The 26387-nt window shown below is 48.7% G+C and overlaps 2 protein-coding genes across 4 annotated transcripts; both read left to right on the forward strand.

Annotated features, from left to right (window-relative positions):
• The first annotated feature begins 540 nt into the window (after nt 1-540).
• AKAP10 (A-kinase anchoring protein 10) lies at nt 541-18349 on the forward strand. 2 transcript variants are annotated; one of them, XM_064729238.1, is made up of 15 exons: nt 541-862; nt 4281-4328; nt 6351-6533; nt 6824-7339; nt 8706-8804; nt 9237-9321; nt 9658-9781; nt 10787-10923; nt 11837-11981; nt 12716-12889; nt 14264-14373; nt 14715-14797; nt 15335-15387; nt 15936-16031; nt 17061-18349. In XM_064729238.1, the coding sequence occupies exons 1-15, from the start codon at nt 697-699 to the stop codon at nt 17064-17066; spliced, it is 2025 nt and encodes a 674-aa protein (XP_064585308.1). In that variant the 5' UTR covers nt 541-696; the 3' UTR covers nt 17067-18349. The 2 variants fall into 2 exon arrangements, with proteins under 2 accessions (XP_064585308.1, XP_064585309.1); XM_064729239.1 differs by lacking the exon at nt 4281-4328.
• Nucleotides 18350-18901: 552 nt separating this feature from the next.
• NLE1 (notchless homolog 1) lies at nt 18902-25962 on the forward strand. 2 transcript variants are annotated; one of them, XM_064729604.1, is made up of 13 exons: nt 18902-18948; nt 19214-19360; nt 19442-19659; nt 19757-19836; nt 20075-20151; nt 21308-21405; nt 22721-22913; nt 23298-23433; nt 23679-23725; nt 23852-24054; nt 24943-25102; nt 25188-25258; nt 25728-25962. In XM_064729604.1, the coding sequence occupies exons 1-13, from the start codon at nt 18940-18942 to the stop codon at nt 25738-25740; spliced, it is 1452 nt and encodes a 483-aa protein (XP_064585674.1). In that variant the 5' UTR covers nt 18902-18939; the 3' UTR covers nt 25741-25962. The 2 variants fall into 2 exon arrangements, with proteins under 2 accessions (XP_064585674.1, XP_064585675.1); XM_064729605.1 differs by lacking the exon at nt 18902-18948 and adding an exon at nt 18965-19073.
• The last annotated feature ends 425 nt before the right edge of the window (nt 25963-26387 follow it).

A 26387-nucleotide genomic window follows, 5' to 3' on the forward strand; every position in this document is an offset into this window, starting at 1 on the left:
GTCTGCCCCTCTGTGCGGCCCCCAGGGCTGAAGGGGACATTTGAGGACACGTCCCTGAGGTCTCTCTCCAGGACGCCTCGGCTCTCACGGCCCTGCACGGCGCCCGCCCGTCATCCCCTGATTTCGGGAATCTGTCCCCTCCTTTCAGGGCTCTGTCCCCTGCCCTCGGGCTCTCTGTCCCCTCCTTTCGGGGCTCTGTCCCCTCCTTTCAGGGCTCTGTCCCCTGCCCTCGGCGCCCTGCTGCCCCTCCCCGGGTCTCTGTCCCTCCTCAGGGCGACCGTCCCCCCCGCCCGGGCCCTGTCCCCTGACTAGGCCCCTCTTTCGGGTCTCCCCCCCCCCCCCCGTCCCCCCCCCCCCCCCCCCCCGGCCCCGCCCCTCCCCGGACCCCCGCGGGCTCTTTGCCCTCACCCAACATGGCGGCCCCGCCCGGCCCCATTGGCGGACGGGCGCGATGCCGGGGCGGCCATGTTGAGTGCGGCCGCATCCCGCCGTGCCGCGCGGGCGGCGCTGCCGGAAGCGGGCGCGGGGCCGTTGTTGACAACATGGCGGCCGCGGGCGCCGCCGCGGGAGGAAGAGGCGGAGGGAGCGGCGGCGGCGGGCGGGCGCAGCAGCCTCATTCATAGGACCCGGCGCGCTGCCTTCCCTCCCTCCCGCCTTCCCCCGCCCCGGCGGCCGCCTCGCCCCCTCCCCGGCGCTATGTCCTTCTTCAGGCGGAAAGGTAGGGGGGCGGCGGGCGGGCGGCCGCCCGGCTCGTCCCCCGCGCGGCTGCCGGGCCCCGGCCCTGCCCCTCCGGGCACCGGCACCGCCGCCGCGCCCCGCGAGGACGCGCGGGCCCTGAGGAGCGGCGTCCCCGCCAATGACGGTCAGTGCCGGCGCCGCGTCCTCTCCTCCCGCGGGGCTGGGAGGGCTCGGGGGGCCGGGGCCGGGCGGGGCTCGGCCGCCTTCGGGGCTCTCCGGTCAGCGGCAGCGACCGCCGGGGCTCTCCGGTCAGCGACCGCCGGCTGCGGGCCCCGGCTGCCCGCGGCTCCGGACGGTGACCGGGGCGGGAGGGGGCTGGGGCGCCTCCCACGCTTCGTGCAGGGTTGGAGCCTCTGAGCCCTTGCCGGATGGTTTTTCACAACGCTGACATAGCCGGCTTTGTATAAATTATAATGAGAATGTACAGCAGCAGCTGAAAATGTCAGTGAAAAAGGGACCTCATGGCACCGAGCTCTCCGAGAAAGCCAGAGCAGTCCTTGGCTGTTTATTCTGCAATGGATTTGGTAGGGAGCACAAGCTGGGAAATTGAGGGCTGCTGAAATATTTATAATACTCCAGCAGCACAAATGGGCGCAGTTTAAGTGTTCTCTGGGAGTGCAGCGTTCTGAAGCACTTTGTGCTCGTGCTGCAGGCAGGGCTCTGCACTCTCAGCCTGCCCAGCTGTGGTTTGGGTGGTTTTTGTTGAAAGTGGCACCTTTTAGGAAGGGCCCTTGGGAAAGTTCTGTTTCCTCGTGATGCTGCAGCTCGAGCAATGCAACCATTGATCTCCTGATGCAGCGCTGTCCTAAAGCCTCTCTGGGTTGCTGAACCCAAAATGCACATCCTGGGAGGCAGGGACCTGGTGCCTGGGCTGATGGAGATGCTCTTGGCTCTCACATCCTCTGGATCTTGCTCAGCCAAAGCAGCAGCACTGAAAATGTCACTCGTTGGGGAGGTTAGTGCAGCAGTTGTGCAAGAAATGAATCTAAACTTAGCAGATCTGAAGAGTCTGGAAGGCACTGAGGGCTTTGCAAGTGCCATAATCCTTTTTGGGGTGTTTATATACAAATGTTGAGCTGCAGAATAAAACTTTGATAGTGGTTATGAGGTCTTCAAAAGGAGCTCCTGCTGCTTCATTGAGAATTGTGGAGCTGAGGTTTTATCCTGACGTGGGATCACAGGGACAAGGTCAGCCTGTGAGGAAACTTTCTCAGGGAGAAAACCATGAAAGCTCTGATTATCTGAGAAGTGTAATTGAGGATCTGTGTTTCTTTGATTAAAGGATCTTTGGTCAGAGAGGCAAATCAGCACTAAATGCCCGAGAGAGAGACGCTGTGAAGGAGAGGAGAAAAGCAACCTTTCATCAGGGCTGTGCATGAAGCACTGCTCGGTGTGATCTCCGTTTTAGGTGTGGCTTTTAGAGAACATTTGAGCTGGAGCTGTGAGAAAAGCACATTAAGGGTTAGGATAAAACTCTGGCCACGTGCAGGCCACAATCCTACAAACACCAATGTTCCTGGGGTGAGCTGTTGTTGTTTATGAGGATATTGCAGTGGGTAAAAATTAAAATTAATTTTAAATTAAACCATAGCAAGGATCATAAAGCAACTGACCTGTAGAAAAATCAAAACCAGGGGTGAAGTGTTTTTATAGCCTGGGCCTTAAAATAAAGGTCTGGCAGACTGAGGGTGGATAATGGGTTGAGAAATCAAAGTATAGCAGGTGAGCTGGGTGCTTGAGGGCAGGTTATGAAACTGCTGCCAGTGGAACAGCTCATCCCTGGGGATATCTTGGGAATAACGTGCAGTGCCACAGCCTGGCTGACCTCAGCAGGATCTCCCTGCTTTTTGTGTGCTGTTGATGCACTGTGAACGCTTTTTGAGTTTGTTCAGAGCATTTCTAGATGTGAATTGAAGCTCTGGAATGTCACGTGCTGCTTTGGCACCCTTTGGAATGGGATTGGCCACGGGAAATGTCACCCTCAGCCCTTGTCCTGTGGTTCCTTCTGGTTTCACACTGGCACCACGCAGCATCCGCTCTCTGGGGGAAGTGAAAGTGAATTCTTGTAGTGAAACTTCACCCTCTGAAATTCGGGCTTGTCCTGGATCAGAGCTGGGTTTGTCCCCTCCTGTCACTGGTGTCGCTTGGTCGTGCTCAGAGCTGCTGGGGACAGAAGCAGCCTGTGTGGGAAGGGTTGGGACACGAGCCTGGAGTTGGTATTTCCAGTTGTAAGTAGGTATTTAGGGAGGAACTGAGGTATTTAAACTGAAAATAGGCTTATGGAGGGCAGCTGTGTGAAACCCAGGAATTGCTGCCGGCAGCTAGGAACTGGTTTGGTGAAATATTGGAGTGATTTGGGAAGGATGAGAGCTCACAGAGGTTGATTTCCCTCCTGTCCATCAGCTCAGTTATGTAAAGGCTGGTTACCCTCCTGCTGCATCGGTGCAGGTCAGCGTGGGGAGGGAGAATCCTCCTCGTTTGATGTCCCCTGAGCGCTGTCACACGCAGCGAGCGCTCCTGCAGCCGCAGCTCCCCGCCATGTGCGGCCCTGCAGCGCTGGGGCTCGCAGGGGAGCCCGGGGCAATTATGTAACCCGAGACCGGAGCGCTCCTCTGAAATATTTCCCGTGCCCAGGTCGGGCTGGGAGCGCTTCGGGTGGGTTTTGGGATGTGTTTTGTGATGTGAATGCGGGATTGTGCTGGGCTGTGCCCTGTGCTTACCTCAGGGATGACCTATTTGTAGTAATAATCCTTGCCTGGAGCAGCCTCCCTGGTAGATCACATTCTCCAATTTGTTTCTCTGCCATCCTGTTTATGTGCTGCTTGGGTTTATTTTTGTTTTGAACAGATCTCCTCCTTCACTTCCTTTAGGAGCTTCCTTTAACAAATAGTAATATTTTAAAAAAATAAATCCTCAGGGCGCTTTTCCATCACAACTTTTTACACTGTTATCTCCCATCAGTTGTTCACCCGGGGTTTCATGATGATTAAGCAAGAATATTTGTGAGAGAATTAACTGTTTGCAGGGAGTTTCCAGAGCATTTCTGTGGTGCCCATCGTGTGCATGGAAGCAGCTCCATGGAGCCAGAGCCAGCCCACATCTCCTCAGTGTTGGGTGTTCCTGGAACACAAGGGAAATGTTGTTTTTAGGTGATTTTTGGTTCACAGAGAGCACCTGCCAGTGCTCTACACTTAAAACACACCTTTCCCACTCTTCCCAGTTCATGCTGTTTAATAAAGTCACCCTGAATGTGGCTTTAATCTATAGACAGCAAACATCTTCCTCCATGGAAATGTAACAGACTGTATTTCATGGAACTTAATTAATGGATGATGAGGTTTTGCTTTTGAAAGTCAACAGAAAAGCTTTGAAAGCCTCTGTCAGTTACTAGATGTGCAATTTAAATGAGAAATCAGCTTTAACAAAATTATAGTTTCTGTCTGCCTCTGATACTTGCTGATGTTGGGGATTCTCTGTCCATTCTCAGGTGAATGCCATTAGTTACCCAAAATAGCATTAACATTTTCCCTTGTGTTTTACAGTGAAAGGCAAAGAACAAGAAAAGACCACAGATGTGAAAGCAATTAAAAGTAAGATCAAACTTTTGTCTGTAAATTCAGATCTCTGCCATCATCCACCATTTTTATCTTCCCCATCAGGATCATTCCTTACTCCTGAGCACAGATCTGACCTGTGCATCAAACCCACAACTTAATTCTGTTTCTGGCTATTTATAGTATCTAATCTTTCCTCCTCCTCTTGCTGAATCTGTAGGTGCAGGAGGTTATTAAGTTATGTCAGGCATGAGCTTTAATGCAAAGTGATCAGGCACTCCAGTCACCTTGCAGTGCTTGTTCCTTATCCAGCAGTTCCTTGCTCAGGTGCAGTGTCCTTTGGAGTTTGCAAAGTGCAGCTTCTCTGTGGCTGATTTGCAGAAGAAGCTGGAGATTTAACTTTGGGGTTTGTGAAGCTGAGGATCCCAATCCTGAAGGAGCCATTCCTTGCTGCTTTGTGGGGTGCAGAGGTCTTGCTCCTAAATCTCTTAGGAAAGGAGAAAAGATCTTGGTGAAATAGAGATTTATAAACTGTAGGAAAACAAGTTTGCTGATCCTTTCAGATTTTCTTGCAGTACTGAAAGGAGATGAGGTAAATGCCAGAATCTGATTTGTTACTTTTATACCCTCTGACAAAATCTTGTTTCTGTGCTGGTAATGTGTTATCTGCACATCAGGAGAAAATGACAGGCTTTTTTCACCTTGGTGGTCTGTCTTTCAAATCAAATGCAGGAAACAGTGAGTTGCATCCATTTCATAGCCACACCTCACCTGTCAGTGCAATTACTGGTATGGTCACCCTGAAAATAAAAATAAACTTGAAAATTTATAGTACTGCATGTTATGAGCTGCTGCAGCACAGAGCACCTTTGTTTGACCCTTCGAGAAAATAGAACATTTTTTTCTCAAATGTCTAAAATATAAAATTAAATTTAAATCTAATAGCCTGTAGCATTATGAGGAATGTGACTCTGGCTCTACACAAGTGACCTCCACCAAATTTTCCCACTGCTGCCATCCCTTGGCCTTGGAAAAAAGATATTTTCTCTATTATTGCTGGTATGAAACACCCAGGGGCTTTGTAAGAAGCAGCAAGTGGTGTCTTGATGTCCAATCCTGCAGCTGCACAAGCACTGGGCAATAATTTAAATGTTTCCATTGCTCCTGAGGTATCTGTGACATCTAAGTGTGAAATTGTCAACTGCTGTCATAAAATTGGGAATAAAAAGAAAGTGATGCAGCATGGAAGTCATGAAGCCCAAGGTGCTGACACCTTGATGGGACACATCCCTGGAAGTGTGGGATCAGCTCACCTGATGTGCTTTATTTTTGAGTCAGAGGTGTGAGATGTCCCTGCACGACATCCTTGTCCAACACAGCTTCCTGAGAGCTTTGGAATCTGCTGTCAGCATGGTTGGGGTTTTTTCCAGCTCTGTCATCAATTAACAATTAGCAGAGTTCTGTGTGAGGAAGTTCTTGTTTGTTCTTTTTTGTGTCCTGAAACAGCCAGAGGGGGTTAAGTTTATAACCTGGGTTTCATCACAGGTATTTCCTTATTGCTTTTTTTTTTTCTCTGGCAACCAAGCAGAAGCAACAAAAATATTTTTGAGAAATAACTCTTACTAAACCTCACAGATAGCTTTGTAGCTCAGGATTTTTTAACACATTTTAGCTTTCAAACAGGCATGAAAATGGATTGGCAGGAGCATTGGAACTAAATTAAACTGTTGACAGAGTATAAAGTTGTTACAGTAGTGGTTATCAAGGAAGCAGGAAGATTCAGGAGTATTTCATGTGTAAACTTGGACGTGGCATCTCTTGATTTGCTGCTGAATAAGGAAAATAGAGGTGGGTGGGAATGAATTTATTCTTGCAATAATAAAACTCGTGGTCTTTAATCAGACCCTTGATCAAAGATGACACCCAGTGGTACAGTGAGGTTCTAATGAGACTGACCCTTGCCAGCTCCCTGGTGTATTTTGGGGTGCTCAGCATTGGGCAATGTTTAGAAGAGGTCTTGGGGTCCTTGTGCTTTACCAGTTCCTGTCCTGATTGCAGCTCCAGTCCCAGTACATTCCCCCCAGAGAAGCACCAGGAATCATGCCTTGCTGGAGGCTGCAGGACCAAGCCATGTGGCCATCAATGCCATCTCTGCCAACATGGACTCCTTCTCCAGCAGCCGCACAGCTGCCCTCAAGAAGCAGCCAAGTCACATGGAAGCTGCTCACTTTGGAGACTTAGGTAAGGCTCTAAGAATGCCAACTTTTCTTTTTATTTTGTGTATTTATTTTGTGGTGGTGTGCACTCACCATCCCTTGGTTTTCAGGTAAACAAATAGGTAATAAAAGTGTGGCTGCTGTTATAACAGCATCTGTGTTACCCTGGGAGGGAATTGAAGGGAACACACTTTAATTCCTGTGTTTTGGCATTGTGTTGGAATTGCCTGACAGTTGCATTACAGGACACTTTTGTATCCCACCCCCACATCTGTGGTACAATATGGACTCACTCCCTTTCATGTTTTCCTTTAGGCAGATCGTGTCTGAACTACCAGGCTCAAGAGACCAAATCAAGCCTTTCCAAGACCCTTGAACAAGTCCTGCAGGACAGTGTAGCCCTCCCTTACTTCATCCAGTTCATGGAGCTGCGCAGGATGGAGCACCTGGTGAAATTCTGGCTGGAGGCCGAGAGCTTCCACTCCACCACGTGGTCCCGCATCCGCGCCCACAGCCTGAACACGGTGAAGCAGAGCTCGCTGGCAGAGCCAGTGTCCCCCTGCAAGCAGCAGGAATTGGGCTCCTCTCCCCCTGCTGCCAGCCTGGAGGAGAGGCTGGAGCTCTCCAAGCCCCACAGAACTGCCAGCAGCCAGAACCATGCAGGGCTGCTGGGGCAGGACAGCCACGGCACCAGGGCTCTGCCCCGGGGCACAGCAGAGCCTGGGACTCCCCCTCTTCCAGATGATCAGCAAGAATCTTCCAAGCTTTCAGTATCAAATAGAAACAGCCCCTCCTCTGCACTAAAGGACTTGTCAGGAAAACTCATGAAAAGTAAGTGCTGTGTGTTCCCTTTGCTTGGAAAGGTGGGAAATGAAGGTTTTTGTGCAGGGAGCTGCCTCAGTTCTCAGGCTCTTAGCAAGCCTGATGTTGCAAGGAAGAAAGTTTTATGTATTATTGATGTTAACTGATGCTGGTCAGTTTGAGCTGTGTATTGTTTGACTTGTTGAAAAATAAAAAAGCTGCTGAAGAGACTTCAAAATTATTGTGTATTCAATGAGCTTAGGTTGGTTCTGTTCTTCCATGTGTAATCATAAGAAATTGAGTGAACATTGCTATGTCCAGTTCTTCCCTCACCCATCCATCTCACCTTAAAAGAATTGCAGAAGGTTTGGATGGTGGGGCTGGGAATGGATAATTCATTTGTCATGGAAGGTAAATATCCTGTATTACATAAAGTGACATAAGTAGTGGTTGCAAGAGACTTGTGGAGATTTATGTGTGGAATGTACTGTTTTTGTTCTTGGATTTATTTGATAGAGTTCCTTCCCTTGTAACTGATTTGTTGTCATTTGGATTCCACCTCTTCAGAGGCTGCTGGAAGTAAGGATGAAATTAAATATTTCCTTTTGGTAGTGAGCTACATGCACAGTAACATGTTTCTCTACTTTGCATCTACTCAGTCCTCCCTCATTTGTGCAAGTCTGCAGCCAGAAAGGAAACACTTCTTTCTTCATATTGGTTCCTTTTGTTTGCCCAACTGTTTCCTTGTGTTGCATCCCTTTCTCTTGCTGTTTGTCTTTCTCATGTAGTTATTTGTCATGTGCCTCCACAATACATAACCTCAGCCCCAAAGCCACTTAAACAGGGAAAATGATGTTTTCATCATCAAAGCATCTCTGCTTTCTGATGTCTAAAAAGAATTTGAAAACACAGGGTCCTTATTGAGAACTCTGAAAAGAATTTGAGTGTAAATTTTTGCAGAGTCCCAAGTCTCAAAAGATGATGTGAAAAGAACACAACTTGTTTGAGGCATATCATTTTAAGATTTTTTTTTTCTAGTAATTCCTGTATAATGCAAGTGATTTCTCTGTGATGAGAGCTAAAAATTGGGAATTTCACTTGCCTGAAAGCTGTTGCTTCTGGGACTGTGGTGTGCAGCTGAGGAAGTGGGTTCTGCCTTGTGTGCTGGTAGGGAAAATTTGGAGCTGTGTTGTTTTATTCCCTCTCAGTCCATGCTGGGTTTGTTGTGACCTGACTGGAGATCACACAGTCCCTGCAGCTGGTCAGGGGCAGAATATGAATATCCTGCAGTGGAAACATCACTGAGAATTAGACAGCTGCTTTTCTGAAGAGCCAATATTTGTTACTCACTCACTCCAAGGAATTCCAAGTTTAATTCTGTGTTTCTTCCCTGCAGGTATAGAACGGGATGCAGTTAGTACTTTTACCAAATATATTTCTCCAGATGCTGCTAAACCAATCCCTATTACAGAAGCAATGAGAAATGACATAGTTGGTAAGAATTAATAATTGTTTCCTCATTTCAGAGCTGCTCTGTCCCCATAAAAATGTGTCTTTAATATGTCACATATTTGCCTTTATCTTTATTTTTATGAATTTTAAAGGCAGCCTTAAAAGGGTAGGAGATTACAAGTGTCAGTGGATCTGACCTTCAGCAGTGCTGTGAATATCCTCATGAAAACTTTCAGAGATTTTGTTTAAATTAGGGAAGGAATTCTTGGTGATTATGGAGGGGATCCAGATGAGTCTCAATCAAATACTTTAGCCATGTTATTATTATTTGGCCAGCCTTGAAAGCTCTTTGCTCAGTCAGAACCAGCAGATTCTGGTGGATATGAACTGCAGTCTTTCATTAACCAGTCCTTGCTCTGCCTTCCAGCTCCATCAGCCAAATCCATGTTAAAATTAACCTGCTCTTTCTTTGCAGCAAAGATCTGTGGGGAGGATGGCCAGGTGGATCCCAACTGCTTTGTTACAGCCCAGTCCATAGTGTTCAATGCAATGGAACAAGAGTAAGTTGATGCCATGGTTTGGGTTCTTGTGTCTCTTGTCCTAAAGGTTCTGTTAAGAATGTTTATGGAGACATGACCATATCAGCACTTTCTGTGCTGTATTTTATATTTGAAACTGCTCAGATCCCTTCTCCAAATCCATTCTTGCTGAACTTGGCTGTTCACACTCTTGTGTTCTTTATCTCCTTCTTGTGCCATTTACAAACCTGCCCTGTTTCTTGCTTGTTTGGCTTTTATCCATCCAAAAGTATCAGAGTTCTGGGCAAGGGCTGATGGGTTCTGAGGGTGCCTTGGGTGCTGCTGACCCTGTTTAGTGACTGTCCCTTGTCTGTGCAGGCACTTTAGTGAATTCCTGCGGAGTCACCATTTCTGTAAATACCAGATTGAGGTGCTGACCAGTGGGACTGTGTATCTGGCTGACATTCTGTTCTGTGAGTCAGCCCTGTTCTACTTCTCTGAGGTGAGTGGCAATGTTTGGGTTTGCTTTTAGATCCCTTTCTAGCAGATGGAACAAATCTGTTCATTCCTGATGGCTTTGGGTTGGATTTGGGCAGGAATTGTTCCCTGGCACAGGGTGCCCAGAGCAACTGTGGCTGCCCTGGATCCCTGGAAGTGTCCAGAGCCAGGCTGGATGAAGCTTGGAGCAGCCTGGGATAGTGGAAGGTGTCCCTGCCATGGAACTGGATCATTTTTAAGGTTCCATTCCACCCAAACAATTCTGTAATTCTATGATTCTAAATACAATAAAAAGCCCAAGGTGTATTTTTTTCTGAGAGAAAATTCACTGAACTTTTTCCTGCCCTCACATAGAACTAATTCTAATGTTCAAACCTGTCCATTGTGTTGTGGAATGAGTAGTTGTGATTTCCTCTCAGTTAGTGAGTGCTTCTCAGAGTCCCTTTGCTTTGTAGAAGCTTTGACATTATCTTGATCTTCACCTTGTAGTGACTGTAAAAGCCTGGATTGCAGATAACAAATCATAAACAGTGCTATGGGGAGAGGGCACCTTTAGTGATGTGATAGGTTAAATAAAAGATATCACAGTTTCAGGCTCCTGCACCTTTAAGGAGTCAGCTCTTGACACGCTTGTCCTGACAGTCTGACAAGCTGATGTAGTTTGAAACTGCAGCTTGGGAAGCTGAGACAATGTGCTGAGCTCAGTGTAAGCTAAATGCAGCATGAAAATGGTGCTTCCTGTCCTAGGACAAGACAAATAGTTTTTGGAAACTAAGTGTAAAAATAAGTACAGAAAAGAAATGTCAGAAGTTCTCTTTTCTCTTTTTTTCCCCCCCAAGCAAGCTAAATCTGTCTGAAACAGAAATTCAAAATACTGGGCCCAATTTTGCATCGCTAATATATGGCCTATGTTTCTTCTTCTAAATGGGAAGAAGGAAGTTAAAAAAAATCATTAAAAGTTTCTTGCTAAGACTTCTTTAATTTCCTCTTTTTGTGCTTTCCCTTGCAGTACATGGAGAAGGAAGATGCAGTTAATGTACTGCAGTTCTGGTTGGCAGCAGATAACTTCCAGTCTCAGCTTGCTGCCAAAGAAGGCCAGTATGATGGGCAAGAAGCACAGAATGATGCCATGATTTTGTATGACAAGTGAGGGAGCTCAACAATCCTTTCTTTCTGTACTTGTGGTTTTGTGTTTGCTGTGCAAAAGGAACTTCTCTGCATTCTTGGGCTGGTCTGCTGAGATGCATTTTATCAAGGTGGCTTTTGATGTGTTTGCACACATGAACTGATTTTTTTTGACATACATGAGGAGAAATCCTTACAAGGATTCCATTCTTAAACATAATTCAGGATTTTCAGGACTTGATTGCTTGGTTTTGTTTGGTTGGGAAGTATCAAAGCTGATGGGTTGATGTTTGAAAATGGAAGGGGTTTAAGCCTAGCAGCAGGAAAACCTTAATGTTCAGATACTGTTATCCATATAAAGTAGGCTGTAGAAACTCTTCTCACATGTAATAAAAGCCAACTACTGCTTGTTGTTAGTGTTGTGAAATATTTCCTTTTTTAAGGAAGCAATCAGGTCCTTTTTAACATCAGACTTTCAGGAGAGGAACTTTCTTCCTGCACTTTGTGCTTCACTTTAGCAATAAGACAGCTGGGAGACAGACAGCACAACTGCTTCCAGGAAATGTTTGTTCTTAAGCTGAAGTGTGAGGCTCTACCACAGCTTATTATCCAAGGAAGAAATAATAATTGGAGAGGAAGCAAATGCTTCACTCAGAGGTTCATCAGTCATTCCCCCATCCTTACACTCAGTTTGCAAGGATGTGAGCAGCAGTGAGCAGCAGTAGAGCCAAAGCTGCTTTGGAGTTCTGGGTGTTTCCTGCTCCATTCCTGTTTCCCATTCTCTGTTTTTCATCTGTGTTTCAGGGCAGGGCTCTCAGACTGTTTCTGTCTCACCTGTAGTAGTGAGGACAGTGTGTTTGCAGTGTCTGGGGTGGGCACTGAGCACTGCAGAGATTTGCAAATCCTGTTTGTGTTGTTTCCTTGCCCTGCCCAGGTACTTCTCGCTGCAGGCCACGCACCCTCTGGGCTTTGATGACTCTGTCAGGCTGGAGATTGAATCCAACATCTGCAGGGAGGGGGGGCCTCTCCCCAACTGCTTCACCACTCCCTTGAGGCAGGCCTGGACAACCATGGAGACGGTGAGAGATCCTCCAGAGTGGGCTGGGGTTGATCCCCCTTCAGAATGGGGTTCACACTCAGTGAGGGTGGTGGGGGCTCCACAGTGTGCCCTGATTTGTGCTGTTCCTTTACTGATTTCCTGTTTACCTGGATAATAGAACAGCTTCAGGAGAATCTGCCAGACTCTTCCCCTGCCTGATTTGAAGATACCACCCACTGCTGCTGTTAATGCTCTGTTTGTCTCATTGGGTGATTATTGCAGTTTAATGGAAGTAACAGAATTTCCTCCCATGTGAATTGCTATCAACAGCTTATTTTGTATCTTTGGAAAATTTTCCTTCCTCTTAGTAGGAGTTGTTTGCGAGTCTAATACAAGTGCTGTGGTTAATAATGTAACTCTGGGATACCCAGATACCAGAGATGAATTATTTGATTCTGGAGCTGCAGAGAATTGTGCACAGTGGAACAGAATAACTGTAAAGCCTGTTGGGCTGTCAAGCTTAAGTTTCTAGAGGAGGAAAAAAGCCCTGAACTTCAGTTCCATTTTCTGGGGGATTTCATTAATAGGCAGTTGGGTTTGTTCATTTTGCAGTGTAGGATTAAAACTTGAAGCAATGTTGTTGCTAATCCACAGTAATTCCATGCATGGATGCTTTTACTTGTGTTCCATCTACACAAGGACTGAGATGTTTGTGTGCTCTTCTCTAACTATGCAGACCAGCCTTAATTAAAGAAGACTTTTCCCATCTCTCAGGTTTTCCTACCTGGATTCTTGTCCAGCAACCTTTACTACAAATACTTGAATGACCTCATCCATTCAGTACGAGGAGATGAATTCCCAGGAGGGAACATTGCACTGAGTATCCATGGCCCTGGCAGCTCTCCTGACAGTGATTCCATAGGGAGCACGGATGGCTCTGCCTCCCAGGTACCACCTTGGGTTTCCTGTGTCAATATCCAAGGAAAAAACATTCCACTTTCATTGAAAACCTGTGCTGTGTTAGGGTGTGTTTAATCTACCTGCAGCTCAGTTCTGTCAGAAGTGTCTCTGCTATTTGTTGTACCCACAGCCTTGTGCTGCTGTTACTTCTTTACATCAGTGATGTCTTTATTAAGTTGCTGCTTTACCAAAGACTTTTTATGATGCCATAATACCTAAGAATGCTTGCTACTAGAAATAACATTATTTTGTCAATGCCATAGTTAAAAACTTCAGGTAAAAATTGACACTTGTGAATATGCTATCAAATTTAAATATAAATATGCTAGTTTTGTGTGCTCAGTTCTTTTAAAGCGCCAAATCTTCTGTCCTGAAGAGTAAACTCATTTCCAGGGCTGAAGGCATCAATCTGCTCAAACACAGAGCAGATTCTGGCTAACCTGTAACCAGGACAGCTTGGAAACTGCAAGCCCAGCTGAGAGCAGAGGAGCCAAGCGACTGCTGCTTTTATTGAACTCTGCAGGGCAGCCCTGAGCTTCAAACCCAGCATCCACACCACTGTTAGTCATGTCCTGGCTTTCCAGCAACTTGGAAGCTGTACCACCTGCTTGTGCTATTTTTAAACCTCCTAATTTGCAAGGAGGGAATATTCCTCCCCTAGCTGTGAAGTGAGGAATAAAATCTGTGTTCTTGCAGCCTCCTGCTGCTTGAACCTCTGAGCAGGAGGAACTGCTGGTAATTGGCTGGGCAATTTAGGAGATGAGGTGCTGCTTTCTGTGTGAGCATTCCTGCTTGTGTGAACAGGAGAATCTCGGGCTCTCTGCATATTTTTGCATAAAGAGCAGCAGGAGAGGAGCTGCCATTGGTGTTCCTGTTCCGTGCTGAGGCGATAATGGAGTGCTGTGTGTTGTGCCCTCCCTGCTGTTGCTCTGATGTTTCCTTGGCTTTTTATTCATAATCTTATATAAATACTCCAGGCCAGAAGATAAATAATTTGTTCTCTGTGCATGGGGGAGGCATCTGTGTTTGGGAATTGCTTAGCAAGAGCAGGAGGGATGTTCCAGACTCACAACAAATGATTTGTGAGCACACACGGATCTGCTGAGCTGATAACTGAGCAGCGTGTGCTGACCTGAGCTTTGTGTCTTTGGCTCTGTCCACAGAATTTTATCATCCTCTGCTAACAACAATGTCCTGTGAGTTGGGAATTCAAGGCTGTGTGGACACACTGATTCTTTTATGCTCTTGCTTAGAGACTTGATGGAGGTTTATCTGTGTTAAAAGCACTAAAATTGCAGGTTTTTGTTAAGAAGCTGGTAGTTATCTGCATTGGGCACTAATACTTAGAATTTTTATTTGTAGTCCAATGTCAAAAAGGCTAATGTTAAAATCCTGAAAAATTTTGATGAAGCAATAATTGTAGATGCTGCAAGTCTGGATCCAGAATCTTTGTATCAACGAACATATGCAGGGTAAGGTTCATTTTGGTGTATTGTTTCCTTTCTGGTTACATGTTTCACCTCTGTTTCATTTTTGCTGTGTCCTCCTGCATGGAGAGTAGGCCTAAATACAAGATCTTAGTCCATGTCTTAATATTTGACAGTAACTTTATTTCAATAGTGTGATTTAACACCCAGTGAATGTTTCTTTGACCAAAATGGCAGACAGAAATATTTTTCTAATTGATTTTTCTCTTCCTCTTAGTTATTGTTCCTCTTTATTCCAAAATGTAGCCAATATATAGCCAAATACAGCTTTCCATAATGCCAGAGTTCTTTTGATCACCCACATGGTTCTTCACTCCTCTCCTCAGGAAGATGACGTTTGGAAGAGTCAGTGACCTGGGGCAGTTCATCAGAGAATCTGAACCAGAGCCCGATGTCAAAAAATCAAAAGGTTTGCTTTGCTCTTTCTCTCCATTTCTGCAAACATCTGCAGAGCTGCTCTCTTCCCTGCTGGAGTTAAGATAGGCAAAGTGTTTGACTCTTTCCAGATCTGTTTTAAGCTAAATAGAAATTCTGTGGGGATTGGCCTGTAGTGAGGCAAAACCCATCTCTGGCCCAGTTTCCTACCCAAATTCTGCTTTTCTGGTCCAGCTGGACTCCAGGGAGGATGAGCAGCCTGTGGGAGTTGGAGCTGTCGGTGGAACCTGGCAGGGATGGAAGTGTCAGCAGCTGAGCTGGTGATCAAACCCTCCAAGCTTTGGTCTTGAGATGAAAAAGAGCTGCAGCTCTCCACAAGCTTCCCACCCAGGCTGGGAGCTGCTGCTGGTGCTGCTGTTGAGCTCTGGGGAAGGCTCAGGCAGTCCCTTGTCCTTCCTGCCACCCCTCCATGTCCTGAATGGCAGCAGAGCAAACCTCAGAAGGGTGACAGCAATCAGCTTTGTGCCTCACTTTGCTGACATACCTTGCTTGCTGTTTTTATCTCAACCAGGGTCCATGTTTTCACAAGCAATGAAGAAATGGGTTCAAGGAAATACAGATGAGGTATGTCCCCTTTCATGTTCTTCTTGTGACTTCATACTTCAGAGAAATAAAGCATTGATGTTCTTAATCCTGCCTGTTATCTCTGAGTATCTTTTTGCTGCACCAAGAACAGGGAGACTCTTTGTGCTAAAGATAATTTGATTGCATGTATGTGTGAAACTGGTTTGCTCTTTGCCAGTGCTTGTTGGTTGAACTAATTAAGTGTGTGCTTGCAGTCAGGGTTTTTCTTGTTGTGGTTTTATTTATCTGTAAGTAGGGGTGGAAGTGCTGTTTGAGTGACCACTGTACATGGATTCCAGGCTGCATTTTTCCCCTCTGATGGGCTTGGATAAATCTAAAATCTCCACTAGCTCTCTTGGAAATTGCATCAAGCCTTAGGTACAATAATTGAAATTAACACTTGGAAGCCAGGTGCATTTCCATTGAGGGAGGATATGTTCATACAGTTATGGAGTTGTGAATGTTTCCCTGACTCCAAGGCTGTGCTGAGAGCACTGTTTGTCTTTGAAGAACCTGAGGCTATCTGTGTTTTGGGCTGTGTTTTTCAGGCTCAAGAAGAGATGGCTTGGAGGATAGCAAAGATGATTGTCAACGACGTGATGCAGCAGGCGCAGTGTGAGCAGCCCTTGGAGAAGGTCACCAAGGTAGGGGGTGGAGAGGCTGCTGCCTTCATCTGGCTCCAGCCAGGCTGTGGGAGGAGCAGAGCTCTCTCTTGCCTTCCTCCTGTGGCTGAAACCCACGCTGGAAAATGTTCAAACCAGCAGAGCATGAGAGGAAGAAACAAAGGTTGTGTTTGGGCCTATGTGTGATGTAGGAATTTCTTAGCAGATGCCTGTGGTGGTTCTCCTGTGCAAGCATTAAACTTATCTTGGTTTGAGTCTCCAAACTGCCTAATTAGTTAAAAGGGTGATCTGTGCTGCAGGATGAAGTGTGATTCCTGCCTTGAGCTCACATTTGCTGTGTCCTCTTAGTCAGTAGTGGCATTTCTGCTTGAAGTTCAGTAAAAATTAGCAGCTGTGAATTTCTCATTGGTGCTCTCATTTGCACACTTCTGTCTCCAGACTTTCACCCTGTGCATGGTTTCTGTGTTGTTGCTTAGTGGCTGTTGTTGTACAGCTCATGTGTTCTCTGTGTAAAAACCCCAGTTCTGAAGCAGCAGTTGGATTTTGTGAAATATTGGTGACAGCAGGTTACCAAGTTAATGTCTGGTACTTCTGACTTTCAGGCATGTAAGTTTGTAAAAATTAACTTGCATTATTTTCAGTTACTGAAAGTGCACATGTGCCAAAGCCCAGATTTTGGGTCCAAATGGGTGGATCCATAGTTTCACTGGGAGTGAACACTGATTATTTTCTTTCTAATAGAGCAGTAACATTTAAATAACTTGTACAATGACTTTACTTGATAGCTTGGCTGCAGTGATACAATTCCAGTTTGCCTGGATGAAAAGGTCACTCAGCACAGTATTTAGAATTCTCAAATGACTGCAGATGCTCTGGATTCAATTAAGCAAGTAATCAAAAGGCTGAGTGTGTTTGGATTAGGTTTGGAGCTTTTTTCTCCCTGAAACTCAAACAAACCTGGCTTCAATGTTTTTAAGCACAAAATGTCTTTCTATTGAACAGTTACCTTGCATGTTTTAGGGTAAAATTAACTGGTTTTCCCTTTTCCAGCTATGATTTTAGAAACTCCAGGACAGGAAATCTGGTTTTCCACTTTGAGAACGAGTGAACTTTCCCTATTGGTGGATTCTTTAACACAGCCAATAAAAACAAAGCACTGTTACTCCAACCACTGGAATCCCTCTCATTTCTGAGGAAGAATGAAGAAGAAGCAATCCTGGACCTCCACTGTAGAGAGTGAAGAAACACTTCTGCCTGGTGTATGTGGCATTCACAGAAATGATGGTTCTGAGATGAAGATGCAGTTTACAAATGTGTCACTGAGGAACTGTCATTGACTTCACAAATACTTGACCCTGTCTCAAAAAAAGACTTTCAAGCAAAATATCTGCAATGGGACACAGAGGCCATAACAGAGGGGAAGGTTTTGCTGTAGTTTCTGGTTCTACTGCTTGTAATTTTTAAACACAGAGTTGGAAGGGCTGTGGGGCAAATCCATGGGCAGTGAATGACCTGGGAAGTTCAAGTTTAATTTTCCGTTACTTGAAATAGATGAGTATTCAAGTGTAAGATAAATGTATTTTACTTCATAACTGCATTAACTCTGAAGGCAGTGTAGAAGGGTCAGGAACTCCTCCTTGTTGAGCTCCTACACCTGCACACACACACATCTCCCCTGCTTCCACCTCGGGGCAGAGCCAAGGCTGGTCCTGCAGCCCCTCTGCTCCCACCTTGGACCCTGCAGTGCTCCACTCCTGTCCTCACCATCCACGAGCAAGGAAAAAAGGAATTGCTGCCACTCTCCGTCGCTTGTTGTCCTCCACCCAACGTAGGATCTAATTCCAGATGTTTGGTTTACAAAGATAAACAGTTTTTAATGACCTCTGGCCTTCTTCCTGACACTGTCCACACTTACCATGTTACACAGCACCTCCTTTTTTCCCCCCAGCAAATCGATTTTGCAGGGTAGCAGAAGTACTCAGTGTCTCACCCTTATGTTACTGCTGCATTTTTAGTATACAACACTTTTATTTTGGGTCTTTTTTTTAACTCTAATGATTGCTTTTCTCCTCAAACTTGTGCAAAGAAATCACTATGCGAAGAACTCAAATCATTTCCAATGTTCAGAATATCTTGATTGACTAGAAAGTGTTATTCTGTTGCAATATTTGATTGTATAGAGACACACTGTATTGTTATGAAAAAGCAAAAAAGGCTGTGTATAGGTTTTTGGTACTATGTACCACCTCTTATTTCTCTCATACCCAAGCATTCATGTACTTAAAACATACTATATTTAATTGTGTTTTGATTTAAAATATATAAATATTAAAATTTGTGTTGATTTTCTGTTTTCATGGGGTTTGAAGTTACATGGGATGCGTTTTTTAATGTAAGTTTTAGGGGAAATTTTGCCCTCATTTCTTAATAGATTATGTTAATGGCAGTGTGGTGAATAAGATTAAATCTTATTTAAATAGTAAATAAGTTGTTCAATCACAGGACATGGCAGAAGTTGGGCTGGGAAAGGTGTAAAGGGGCAGAGGTTGGTCCTGAAGTATTGAACCACACTAAACTTACCTATTTTAGTGCACCTCTGCCTCAGTTTCCTCCTTGGGCAGGATCCCAACTAATCCTGGGCATGTTCAGGGATTACAGCTCCCAGATTTGGATATGGATATTGCTCAGGGCTGCGTTTCCTTAAACTCTGGGCCAGATTGGATGTGAGAGGCTCGGCCCATCTTGAGTCGTTTTGGCACCAAACCCCCCCGAGATTTTGGGAAATTTTGGACCCGCGGGAGTTGTCCCTACCCGGTCTCGAACCCGCGGCCCCAGGGCAGCGCCGCGCTCACCGCCGGCCGCCAGGGGGCAGCAGCGCCGCGCTCGGCGCTCCCCGCCCGCTTCCGGCGCACGTGGGGCGGGCGCGCACATGGCCGCGGTGAGCGGGACCGGGGTGGCCGGGGCCGGGATGGGCAGCGCCGGGAAGCTGCAGGGGTGGGAGTGCTGCGGTGCTCCGGGGGCTCCTCGCCCTCTCCTGGGGTTCCCCCGCGCGGCTCCTGCTCGGTGCGGGCTGTTTCTCCCTCCCGCGGGGTCCCCCTGTAGAGGTTCAGAGGTTCCCTGTCCCCGGGCGGGGATCGCTGCCGGGGTGGGAGCTGTGCCCGCCGCCCGCTGGGGTTCCCGGAGCTGAGCCCGCTGTCCCGCAGAACATGTCGCCGGACGAGGAGGATGTGCAGCGGCTCCTGATCCAGTTCCGCGATGAGGCAGGGGAGTGCCTGGGCTCCCCTTTCGACGTGCCGGTCACCATCACTCCGGACAAGCTGCAGCTGGTCTGCAACGCCCTCCTGCAGAAGGTGAGACCCTCCCGAGCTCCCCGGCACCCCCAGCCCGACCCGGCGCCGCCCTCGCCACCTCACCTGCCTTCCCTCCCGCAGGATGAGCCGGTGCCTCTGGCCTTCTTTGTGCACGATGCCGAGATCGTGGCGTCGCTGGAGAAGACCCTGGCAGGGCAGAGCGTGGAGACAGAGAAGGTCCTGGACATCATCTACCAGCCGCAGGCGGTGTTCAGGGTGCGGGCGGTCACACGCTGCACCAGCTCCCTGGAGGGACACACCGAGGCCGTCATCTCGGTGGCTTTCAGCCCCACGGGAAAGTACGAGGCTGTGGCTGCAGGCGGGGATCAGGGCAAGGCGGCAGCTGCCATTGTCCTGTCCTGGGGACACTGTGCTGAGCTGTTCCCCCTCTCCCAGGTACCTGGCGAGCGGCTCTGGAGACACCACTGTCCGCTTCTGGGACCTGAGCACGGAAACGCCGCAGTTCACGGCCAAAGGTGGGCGCTGGGGAGTGCCAGAAAGGCAACCTGTGACCCCTTCCCTCATGGACCCCTGTGTGCCTGGGGGACAAGCAGGGCAGAGCCTGCTGCTGTCTGAGCTGGGAGGGAGTAACTCTCTTTGGCAAAGTGGAGAAAGAGGGGCTGGCCAGGAGGAGCACAGAGTGGCTTCCTGCTGGGACACCAGGGACACTCCCAGCTCTCCACTCACACCCTCTGTGCTCTCTCTCTCTGCCAGGTCACCGGCACTGGGTGCTCAGCATTGCTTGGTCACCTGATGGCAAGAAACTGGCCTCGGGCTGCAAGAACAGCCAGGTACACCTGGGCTCCCTCAGCATGGGGCTGGGGGGGGATTAGGGGTGTTCCTTGTTTCTTCAGGGGTGTGTCCCATTGTTTGGAGCAGGATTCCCATTCTCCAGAGGAGCTCTGTGTGTGGATGTGTCACGGTGTTGTGAGAAGCCTCTCTGTGCCAGGCAGTGCTCTGGCATTGTCACCTTGGGGAGCTCTTGCTGCTGAGTCCTGGTGTCTCGTGGCAGACGCTTTTCCCTCTGTCCAGGAAAGAGTCCAGGCTTTGGATGTGGTCCTTGGCAGGCAGCTCCATCACGAGGGAGGTGTCTGGAGTGAGGACGGGTCAGGGCTGCTGTTGGCGTGATCCAGCCGTGCTGCAGCAGCAGCCTGGTCACAGTGTTCCCACACAGACACGGCCAAATTCCCAAATTACACAAATGTGAAAGGAGTTCAGCCCTCCTGTGAGGCAAAACTGGTGTGCCTGAAGTGCAGAAATGCCTGGGAAATCAGGAGTGTGTGGTTAAATGGGAGCTGAGTTCCTGAGGGGCAGTTTCTCTCTCTGACCTTTGAATGGTCTGGGAGCAATGACAGCACTCACAGAGCTGCCAAAGTTGTGATGCCAATCCCAAGGAAATGTCCTGGGCCAGGGCGGTTCAGCCATGGTTTGGTGCTGGTCTGCCTTTAATTGAACCCAGAGAGCTGCTTGTCCTCCTTTTCCCTATTTCTCCTCGGTTCTTAAGTAGGAGATGACTAATGCCTTGGCTCTTAAGATGAACATTTATGTAGAGAGAGAATCAACAAGAGAAAACCAGCATGTGTCCCACCCACAGCATCCGATAATCAGCAGCGTTTAGCTGTGGCTTTCACTGTGCTCTGCAAACACTCCCTGAGTTTCTGGCACGGGTGGCTCTTGGGGGACTGTATCCTTTTTGGGTTGAGTCAGATAACTTTGTAGCAGCAGTGCTGCAGGCAGACAGGAGGGCAATCAGGTCTCATTCTTTTGGGTGTCAGCTGATTGCTGCAGGGATTTGGAAAGGCATCCAGCCCCCTTCCCCTGCTGCTGCCTGCGAGTGCAAACACGGTCCCAAGGACACCTCTGCTTTCTAAATGGAGCTCCAACGTCTGTGGGATTCACATGATGTCTGTGGCCTGACGTGACCCTCGTGCTTCCTCTCTTGCCCAGATCTTCCTCTGGGACCCGGCCACTGGCAGCCAGATCGGCCGGGTGCTCTCTGGCCACTCCAAATGGATCACATGGCTGTGCTGGGAACCGCTCCACAGGTGAGTGAAGGGCCAGCTCAGCCCTTCCCCTCTGCTCCTGTGGAAAAGAGCAGCCTGACCTGAAGGGCATTGCTCCTGTTTGCCTTGCTCCTGTTACGGTGAAAAGCCCACGTAGAGCAACTCCCAAGGTGAGCTGGGAAAAATCTGGGAGCCAGGAGTCCCAGGTGCTGCTCACAGACCCTGGGAGTTGCTGGGGAATCACTGCCAGGCTGTGTCTCTTTTCCCCTGGGAATAAAGACACACCTGCTTCTGTGGTGCTGGACAAACCCTGATGTGCTGAGGTGGGAGCAGGGAAGCCTGGTGGTGTCCAAGGGCAGAGCTCTCCCTTCTGCTCTCCTGACCCTGCTGGCCTCTGTCATGCTGTTTGTTTATCATCAGGGATGATTAACTGTACAATCCCCTTATCCCTTCGATCAGCTAAAGCTCCCTCTGGGAGAGGTGGGTGGAAGGGGGACAGTTGTAGCCATTAATCCAAGATGTTACAGAAATAAATAAAAAAAGAAAGAAAAAGGGCCCCTTCAGAGCAGAGCCCTGCAAATTGAATTTGCCAGTAGGAAGCTCCAGCTATTTGCAGACAATTAACTGGATTAGCAAAAAAATGATTGTAAGGAAGATGAGGAAATGGGGAGGAGAGACATGACCCTGCCAGGACTGCAGTTCTCCTTCTTCAGCCAGTTCCAGTGCAATGGGAGGGGCTGTGCTCTTCCTCACTGCTGGTGCCACCATGCAGAGTGATAAAGACGTGCAAAGAACAGAGGGCTGTGGCTGCACTGTCCTTGCTGGGTTGTGGCCAGCTGCTTCCAGATGTGTTCAGTTTGTCCCCTGAGCCCCAATGGATGTGGATGGACAGTTTTCCTTTCAGCTCTGTCCACAGGCTGGAGGTGAAGCATGGCAGAGGCAGGGGAACATCCAACACATTCCCAATGCCATGGATCTGTGCTCTCTGTGTGAGGCTGATCCCCTGCCCAGGGCTCTCTCCAGCCTGTGCCCAGGGAAGGTGCCAGTTTGTGGTGACCTTGTTAGCCAGTGGGTTAAAGTTGTGCAAGCAAGGTCACTGCCAAGGCCTCAGCTGCCAGGTTTACCCTGGATTGATTTCTCCAATGTGCAGCCCAGGAGTTGGTTTGGAGGAAGCATTTGTCTGCCTCTCCCCTGCCTTGTGAGACCTTGTTCCCTGTAGGTCAGTGCTCTGCCCCTGTCTGGCCTCTCTCTGATCTTGAGGCAAAAGAAAGTTGCATTTTATTGCTTGCTGAACCCTCTGGGGCTGGTGGGAGGGTGCTCAGGGGAGCTGCACAAATGGATTTGATCTCTTTGCCAGAAACCCAGAGTGCCGTTACCTGGCCAGTGCCTCCAAGGACTGCAGCATCCGCATCTGGGACACGCTGATGGGCAGGTGTGACAAAATCCTCACGAGCCACACACAGTCCGTGACCTGTGTGAAGTGGGGGGGTGATGGCTTGCTCTACTCCTCCTCCCAGGACAGGACCATCAAAGTCTGGAGGAGCCAGGATGTAAGTGAGGGACTGCCCTTGGGCTGCTGGGCACACTGTGGGGTAGCTTTGTTTGCTCTTCCTGGCACAGCTTGTGCCCTGAAAAACAGAGCTGCTCTATCTTCCTGACCTGTCAGACCTGTTGCTTGGCACCATTTGCAAGGGGTATCTGTTGTGAGATGTTTTCATCCTTAAGAGCATTAAATGGGGCTAAAAGCTGGAAACATCCCTGCAGCAACCTGAGCTGGTGGGTGTTGTGCAAGGGAAACTGATTCCTGAAGCTCAACAGCGTTCTGCCTTCCCTGCTTACTGAACCTGCCTGCAGCAGGTTTGGAAAGTGTGGGGTGTATCCCTGCAGCCTGGTGGCTGTGTCCTGTCCCTGTGTGAGGGTGGCTCTGTCCCCAGGGTGTGCTGTGCCGCACGCTGCAGGGCCACGCTCACTGGGTGAACACCATGGCCCTGAGCACCGACTACGTTCTCCGCACCGGCGCCTTCGAGCCGGCCGAGGCCACCATCAACCCCCAGGATGTCAAAGGCTCCTGTGAGTGCAGCACCCACCTTGGAGGCTGGGGGAGGGCTGGTCATGCTGGAAGTCAAGATTTTTCTTGTCCATGCCAGGGTGGAGCAGTCTGGGGGATTGGGAGGTCACTTTGGCAAATTGAGTGGTGACAAATGCTCCTGCTAAACCTGCAGAGCCAGGACTGGACTTGGCATGACAAGGTTATAAAATTTCTTTTCATCTAAAGATTGCCAATATCTCTTTCACCCTCCTTTTCCCTTTTTCAGTGTCAGAACTGAAAGAGAGGGCACTGCAGAGGTACAACCAAGTCCGGGTAAGTCCCTGCTGTCACTTCTAATGCTGTCACTGATGAAAGCAGTGGACACCCCAACACCGGTGTGCTTCCAAGCTTTCCACACCTGGCTTGTACAAAACTTGGGCTCTTTCACCTCTTTTTCAGGGCCAGGAACCAGAAAGGCTTGTCTCGGGGTCAGATGATTTCACCCTGTTTCTTTGGAGACCAGCAGAGGACAAGAAGCCACTGGAGAGAATGACAGGCCACCAGGCATTGATTAACCAAGTCCTGTTCTCACCAGACACCCGGACCATCGCTAGTGCTTCCTTTGACAAGTCCATAAAGCTCTGGGATGGTAGGACAGGAAAGTGAGTTGGTTTGTTCTGTTAGAGATGGTGCTGCTATGGAGTCTGTGTGTAATGCTGTGGGCACACAGGGCTGGGCCCAGTTCATTGCCAGCAGCTCCCTGGTGTGTTCAGCATCTCTATGGCCTCAACTCATACAAAGTGACTCTGCTGCCTCTGCATTTTTCTGCCCTTGAGAAGTCTCTTGTCTGGCTTTTCTTGTGTCAGGGTGTCTGTGCTTGTCTCTGAGTGTGCAGCCCCACTGTGACTCAGCCACAGCACTGCCTGGCACCTGTTTGCACACCCTGTTGCTGCAGGGTCAGTTCTGCGGGGCGGGCGCAGCTGTGGTGGGATGGGATGTTCCACTCCAGTGATCTCCTGAAGATGTGTGTGTTGGGAACTGGAGACTGACCCAGTTTAAACAGCTCTTGTGCCAGAGAACAGCTTGTTCTGGATGATGCAAATTCTTGTAGTTACAAGTAGTGCTGTTGGTGTTTGGATGCTCCTGTAATCCAGCTTTTAACTTTCAGCTGCAGTACTGGTGAGCTCTTGGAGGCAGCAAACCAACCTTAATGCTCATGAGCTTGGCTTTCATGTCAGTGATTTTAATGGTCCTGTTAAATCTGGGCTACTCAGCCAGAGAGGGAAGGACACACCTGTGCAGGTCACATCACACCTGAGGGCTGAAGTGTTGCCTGCTGGATAAAGGTCTCTTGTCTGAGGGCCTGGGATGGGGAGACATCCTCTAGAAGGTTCTGAGCCCACTTGGGAGAGTTTTTGGATAGACTCCGTCTAGCGATTGACTGCTTGGAGTGTGCTGGGCATCCTGTGACTGCTGCTGGAGAAGAAACATGAATGCAAGGGCAGGTTAGGAACAAAGCCTGCTGCTCTGACAGCCTGTCCTTGTCCCAGGTACCTGACGTCGCTGCGGGGCCACGTCTCGGCCGTGTACCAGATCTCCTGGTCAGCCGACAGCCGCTTGCTGGTGAGCGGCAGCAGCGACAGCACCCTCAAGGTCTGGGACGCCAAGACAAAGAAATTGGCCATCGATCTGCCCGGCCATGCAGATGAGGTGAGCTGCCTGCTGGGGCTGGGGGCTTTGGGAGGCAGCAGTGACCCCTCCTCCCAGCACAGCTGGCTGATTTCCATCACACCAGGTGTATGCAGCGGATTGGAGCCCAGATGGACAGAGGGTGGCGAGCGGAGGGAAGGACAAGTGTTTGCGGATGTGAGTAACCTGTTTGTCCACGAGGGTGTTGTAGCTACTCCCTGTGTCCCTCAGAGCCACAGTGCCCTTGCAGAGACCTGTGTGGTTAGAGCATGATCTCCTTGCAGAGAGCACTGTGTCACATCCCAGCTGGGGCACTGACTTCTCTCAGGGCAGGAACTGTAGCTGGGAGATAACTAGAAAGCAGAGCCCCTCCAGCCAAGGGGGCTGGAATTTGACTCAGGATGAAATTTGACTCAGATATTTTGACTCCTGGAGAGGGAAAGGAACAGTTGCACCAGCTGGTCAGGTCTTCCTTTCTGACCTTCTTCCCTCTCCCAGTTATGCAGACAAATTCCTGGGAGCTGGCTGCCTTTTGCCTGTGGCTGGTGACCCCAGTCCCTGTGGTGCTGCTGTTGCCTGGTGCCTGCTGGGCAGAGCTGTGCCCCACCACAGGGAACAGGGACACAGCAGCTCTTTCCCTTTGCAGATGGCGTCGATAGGAGCAGTGACATGGAGCTGGTCCTGCCCTCAGCACAGTCCTGGGACATCTCCACGGTGATGGATGAAGAGATTGACCCAAACCCGGCTCCGTGTTCCCGTTGGCAACTCTCCCTCATGGACTCTTTCCTTATATTTATTTAAGGAAATTTTAATTTTAGTTCTTATTAAGAGCTGTGCATTGTAGGATGATTTCCTCTGAACATCACAGGAGGGATATCTCATCTGCCTCCATCTCAACTGGCTTTTTATTGGAATTTCAGCCTCACAGTAGCCATTGTCCTGAAAGGGGCAAGCAGAGGGTGGAGATTGCTCGTGCCCTTTCCTGCTCTGTGAAGAATCCTGTGGAGAAGAGGGTTTTAGTGGGAACACAGAGGGTTGTCCTTTTGTGGCCTTCAGAGAGAGAGAAAAATGGGAAAATTCAGCACATCATTCCATTGCAGAATTGTGCTTGGCTGCACAATGTCACAATGTCTGGGACAAAGATCTGCTGAGAATGAGGACTTGGGGCTTCTCATTATTCCAGTAAGGTTTTGCCTTTCCACACAGCCCCATTTCCCTGTGGGCTGTGCTGAGCATTATCTGCCAGTGATCCTCTGCATCCACAGCAGATCACTCCTTGGCTAATCTGTTCAGGTGCAACAGGCCT

The sequence above is a fragment of the Zonotrichia leucophrys genome, chromosome 19 (genome assembly GCF_028769735.1).
Source record: "Zonotrichia leucophrys gambelii isolate GWCS_2022_RI chromosome 19, RI_Zleu_2.0, whole genome shotgun sequence".
Classification (NCBI taxonomy): domain Eukaryota; kingdom Metazoa; phylum Chordata; class Aves; order Passeriformes; family Passerellidae; genus Zonotrichia; species Zonotrichia leucophrys.

What these genes read in the sequence shown, in the direction of transcription:
- AKAP10 (XM_064729238.1), top strand. Translation starts at nt 697, where the DNA reads ATGTCCTTCTTCAGGCGGAAAGGTAGGGGGGCGGCGGGCGGGCGGCCG. An exon ending in TTCAATGCAATGGAACAAGA is followed by an intron (nt 9,322 to 9,657) that starts GTAAGTTGATGC and finishes TTGTCTGTGCAG; the next exon opens with GCACTTTAGTGAATTCCTGC. An exon ending in CGATGTCAAAAAATCAAAAG is followed by an intron (nt 14,798 to 15,334) that starts GTTTGCTTTGCT and finishes TATCTCAACCAG; the next exon opens with GGTCCATGTTTTCACAAGCA.
- NLE1 (XM_064729604.1), top strand. An exon ending in TGCTGGGAACCGCTCCACAG is followed by an intron (nt 21,406 to 22,720) that starts GTGAGTGAAGGG and finishes TCTCTTTGCCAG; the next exon opens with AAACCCAGAGTGCCGTTACC. An exon ending in CCAGGATGTCAAAGGCTCCT is followed by an intron (nt 23,434 to 23,678) that starts GTGAGTGCAGCA and finishes TCCCTTTTTCAG; the next exon opens with TGTCAGAACTGAAAGAGAGG.